We start from the raw sequence: 4,889 nt of genomic DNA, 5'->3' as shown, positions 1-4,889 counted from the left end.
AATATCAAAGGAGGAACCAATGGCTATGATCCTTAACCCTAAATCATATGGCCCTTATTCCATGCACCCTTCACCCTCAAAACCCTAATTCCCACTCTATATAAGGGCCCTTGGCTGGCCACTAGGGAAGGAATCAAGCCTTCTACACGCCACAAAATAGCCCCCTCTTCTAGCCGTCCAACTTTCTCTCTTCTCCCTCTCCACACCAACCACTTTCTCCAATTTTTAGCCAGCCAAAACCCTACACTTTTTCCATCAAAATCCTGCCATCCCAAGCCTATTCCAGTCCCCTCTAACCCACAAAAATTCCACATCCAAAGCCCTCCAAAACAGCCACCTAAAGCTTCTCTCTTTCCAACCCATGCAGCCTCCACCAAAAATTCTACCAACCTATCTCTTTCTTTTTCCTCTTTCAAAATTCACTTTTCTTAACCTATTCTCCACAAAATTTCCTCCTACTGCTGAAGATTTTTTCCAATTTCGTGGCAAAGCATCTCTAGAGTTCAGGATGCAGATTGTAGTGAAAAATTTTTCTATGGCCGACTAGACATCCTGTTCTCAAGAACTACTGTAATTTTGTTTTGATAGTTTGACCTTATTGATCTATCTTTTGTATTTCTTTCTTTCATTATGCAACAAAAATCTAAGTTTATTCGATTATTTATATGCATCTTTATTTTACTTTGTATAAAATTTTAATCTAGTATAGTTTATACTCTTGGGACGAGCCATGATCTACGGATATAATTCATGCTCTTGGAATAGATTATATTTAGGTAAAATTTTTCTCATCATATCTAATTCAATTTAGACTAACCTATAGCTTTAAAAAATAGACCGTGATCTACAGGTACGGATTATGCTCTTTAAGATAGGCTATATCTTTATTGATTAGATACCTAAGCAAAAGTAGATAAAAGAAGGGTGCCAACTATCAGACAAAGAGCAGTGAGGTCCCGAGAGATCCATCTCCATATCTACAACCAACTTTTAATTACTTGTTTTTATTTACTAACTTTTTAATAATCTAAGTAGTTAATTAATCTTTGTTTTGCTCTTAATTTAAGAATTAAAATGATTCAAAAGAAACTACGCGATCCCAGTGAAAATGATCTCGATTTACCCTAACTATAGTAGTGAGTAAAATTTATTTTTGACTGCCTCCGATAGCAATCAGGCAACTATATTAGGTAGGTTTGATTTTGTACTAAGATTTACATGATCAGTAGAAAAATTTGATATGGAACCTGTAAACCAGGTCAATAATGGATTCTTCCATTTCTTCTTGATATTATTGGCATTAAACCTCATCACAACGACTAAAAGACAAACTAGAAGTATGGCATCCAAGTCTATAGAGGAACATTTCAGATTTCTCCACCTTAACTTTCATAAAATCATCACAACTTAACTCACATTTTATTTTTGTGGTAATTCATAATCCATCACTGGTCCAATTTGTAGAATGGGACCGATATTAGTTTCACTAAGAAGAGTACATAATTTCTTTATTTTAGATGCTAATTCATTTTATTTAGTAGCTTAGCCACTTTAAGGGATCTTCAAAAAGTTGAACCAAAGTACATCATATGAATTTGTCAAGATATTCATCGACGGTGATATACTTGACTTCGCAGTAGAGATTTGAGGCCTCTATTCCCATTGAGGGATCTATCTCAAAGTTGGTCAACTCTCCCTTCATGAAGCATGCGTGTGCGATAGCATAAACAAAAGAGACCACATACGGAGTGCCTGCAAGAAACCAAAAAGTACTAGAGTTAATAAAGCGAAAACTTTATTCCATGCAATTATTCTTGGTTAATATTCGGTTGAAACATGTAAATTACGAGCTAAGATGAAGAGAGGTTGTTTTCGCTACCTTGGATCTTCTTCATAACCTCTTCTTCAGAAAGATAAGTCCTTCTAAGGGTGTTCTTAGTTTTCTTCTCCCAAAGGGATACAAGCTCATTTTGAGAGTAGATGTTAGCTGGTGGTCTCACATATAGGATCTTGTTCAGAGTTCTTGGGTCTTCTGCAGCTTTGATGGCATATGTTGCCATATCTTGCTCGCACACAAAAATAACTGAAGATAGGAAATGGCAAATAAAATATGCTCACTTAGTTACTTATATATATGGCAATTATATAACAGGGAGTTTAACATGTGGGTATGTCTCTCCATCCTGCTTAGTGGAATCATTATAAATCCTTTATCTAGCATTGACCAGAATTATGTTGGATCGATTGTTAGAGAATGCCTAAGGTGACTATTTGGCTACAATACAGCCTATAATGCCTAATATCTAGCCTTATTCAGCTGCCAAACTAAGCCTTAGTTTTCAAGTTTTGCAAATCCAGTAGAAAAGTATTACTCTACAACATATTGAAACCTAATGTCACAATATGCAGGTAGCAGAACTAGTGGACTCTCGTGCTCATGTGCATTTTATTTGATAGATTGATATCGGCAACACATGCACATGCATGCACGTAGGTGCATGTGCTTGAGTTTGCTGCATCAATTATACCTTTGGCGTTTCCATCCCCCATGATGGAGACTTCATCTTTTGGGGTCCCATCACCTTCAACTTGCCCAAGTCTAGAAAGGAAGTATGTTGCACAAAGATTGCTTGAGACAAAGGTGAAGGGAATTCCTGCCATCCTTATTGCTTGTCTGATTTTAACCTTTATTCCGAGCACGCTTTTTGCTGGCTCCAAAAGTTGGATTCGACCGACATCAACCCCAAACTCTGATGGAAAGTATCTCTGCAATGCCATGAATAAAATATTTTATTTTCCACTTCATGCTAAATTAAATTTAATTTTATTATCCTTTCAAATATAAGCATTAATGCAACAATAGTGATACGCATTACTAATTATGCAGTTTTGTGTTCCAGCTACGTTTCATCTACTATAGTAGTGATTGCAACCATGTGTGGCCTAAACCACCATCAAAGTATTGATTTAGATGTTTCGAATTACTTAAATGCTAAAAGCTACTATGTCACCATAAACACCAAAAAAATTCTGTCCTAGAATTTATAAAGGTGTTTACAACAAAAAAAAAAAAAAAAATTATAGAGGCAAGAAATAGTCTTTATATATTAAGTTCGCATGTGTAAAGACAAAATTTACTGTCTTGAAAAAAATACGTAAACCTACATTGATATTAAAAAAATTAAAAATTATTAAATTATCATGCTCGAGCCAAAGTTAATGCCACTAAAAGTCGTTTCTTCTTTATAGTGCCTTTTCTTTTAGCTGATGCAACTTTTTTCTTTTCAAAATTTGGAAAAGATTTTAGTAATGGATTTTTTTTTTCCATCCACTCCTAAAAAATCTATATCGCTGTATAATTAAAAGCAGGATGATTGTCTCAAAACTCATAGATAAGAGAGAATATTTGTGTTGAGAAGAGAGAGAGAGAGAGAGACTGTGACCTTCACATTTCCAGCCTCTTTAATGGCTGAGACGATGTTAATCTGACTCGCCAGCTGCTCTGGGTGCTCATGGCCCATCGTCGAGAAGACGATATCCACCAGCTTAATTGCCTTCACCAAGCTCTCGTGGTCATGCAAATCTCCCTGTCCACAAATTAATAAACAATAACTAATGCCATGTTGGCTTCAATAGTTTAAAGTCTACAAGCGTCATGCAAAATTCCCATCCCCCCATGAAATGGAATCAAGGATATACATGATACACCTACATAGAGCACAGTGGCTCCAGCATCTTTGAAATCTTTGATGACCTTGGCCTTTTCTGAATTAGTGTTAATGGAGCTTTCCCTCACTAGAATGAAGGTAGGGTGACCTAATCTCAAGCTCCCCTCAGTGAGGTACTTTCCAAGGTACCCCGTCGCTCCGATGATTAGGATCTTGCCCTTCTTTGCTGCTTCCATGGATGTGGAATTAGTGGATGAGCTTGATCTTCTTTTGGGTGTGCGAAGAGAGGTGATGGGGGTGGTAGAATTTATAGTCACGGGTAGGCTTTGTTCACAATTTTTTTTTCCTTTTTTTTTTTTTTTTGACGTATCTAATGACTGATCTCTCTATGGACTAAACTTTAGCAAAACATCCCTATTGACCACCTACCTACGATGCAGTCGACCGGCTACAATTTTTTTAAACTCTCAGTCCGTGTAAAAGAATACACGCCAGATATTGTGATGAATGGGGGAGAGTATGGGAGAAACCCCCAACCCCCATAAACACGTACGGCCATTTATTTTTTAATAAATATTTTCGAAGTATGTACAGCATCCTGTAGTATTTTTTGAGTACCGTAGAGGATCCATTCTTCCTCCAATATGGTTACCTATCTTTTGATGGACGTTCTCGAAACGTACACAACATCTTGCGGTATTTTTTAAGTACCTAAAGGATCCGTTCCCCACCACCCCGATTGGGAGAGAAATTCTTTGTGCACCGTGCGTGGTGTACAATTGGGGTGGTGGTTTGCATGGGCCAATCACCATGCACGGTGCACAAAAAATTTTTTGAGACTGAAAATTAAGAAGCTGATCCACAGCCCCTCATCACGACATACTGGTCTAAGGAGAGTCTGCATGTTAAAATTGCCTTTGTATTTTTGGTCTAAGAAGGGACAGCATGTTAAAAATGCCTTTTTTCTTCTTATGTGTAGACCATGGGATAGCTTGGTCACGTCCATTTTTTCTTTTTTTTTTCTTTTTTTTTTTTGGGTGGAACATGGAATAGCTGTCTACGTAAAAAAATGAAAAACATATAAAGATGACATGTTACACACCTTGACGTTGATATAATTGGATTCTTGACTCATCACTTAAGTTTATTTGAGATGGCTTCTGGGTTTCAATAACACAAACCTTCTAGATTGATCATCGTTATTTAAAATTATAATAAAAT

The 4,889-nt window shown here is 36.7% G+C and overlaps 1 protein-coding gene across 1 annotated transcript; it reads right to left on the bottom strand.

Annotated features, from left to right (window-relative positions):
* Positions 1-1,387: 1,387 nt before the first annotated feature.
* LOC105060643 (isoflavone reductase-like protein) lies at positions 1,388-3,965 on the bottom strand. Its single transcript, XM_010944431.4, has 5 exons — positions 3,713-3,965; positions 3,444-3,587; positions 2,529-2,766; positions 1,880-2,083; positions 1,388-1,752 (listed from the first exon to the last, which is right to left on the bottom strand). Exons 1-5 carry the CDS (start codon positions 3,902-3,904, stop codon positions 1,586-1,588), a joined length of 945 nt encoding a protein of 314 aa, XP_010942733.1. The 5' UTR covers positions 3,905-3,965; the 3' UTR covers positions 1,388-1,585.
* Between the last annotated feature and the right edge of the window lie 924 nt (positions 3,966-4,889).

The sequence above is a fragment of the Elaeis guineensis genome, chromosome 16 (genome assembly GCF_000442705.2).
Source record: "Elaeis guineensis isolate ETL-2024a chromosome 16, EG11, whole genome shotgun sequence".
Lineage (NCBI taxonomy): Eukaryota > Viridiplantae > Streptophyta > Magnoliopsida > Arecales > Arecaceae > Elaeis > Elaeis guineensis.
Note: the sequence above shows the minus strand (reverse complement) of the source record. Positions and strands in the feature narration are given on the sequence as shown.

Bases quoted from the DNA above. Each gene is read 5' to 3' on its own strand.
- LOC105060643 (XM_010944431.4), bottom strand. From the start codon at position 3,904: ATGGAAGCAGCAAAGAAGGGCAAGATCCTAATCATCGGAGCGACGGGG. The intron at 3,588-3,712 runs GTAGGTGTATCA...ATTTGTGGACAG, and splicing joins CTGGAGCCACTGTGCTCTAT to GGAGATTTGCATGACCACGA. The intron at 1,753-1,879 runs GTAGCGAAAACA...GGTTTCTTGCAG, and splicing joins GGTTATGAAGAAGATCCAAG to GCACTCCGTATGTGGTCTCT.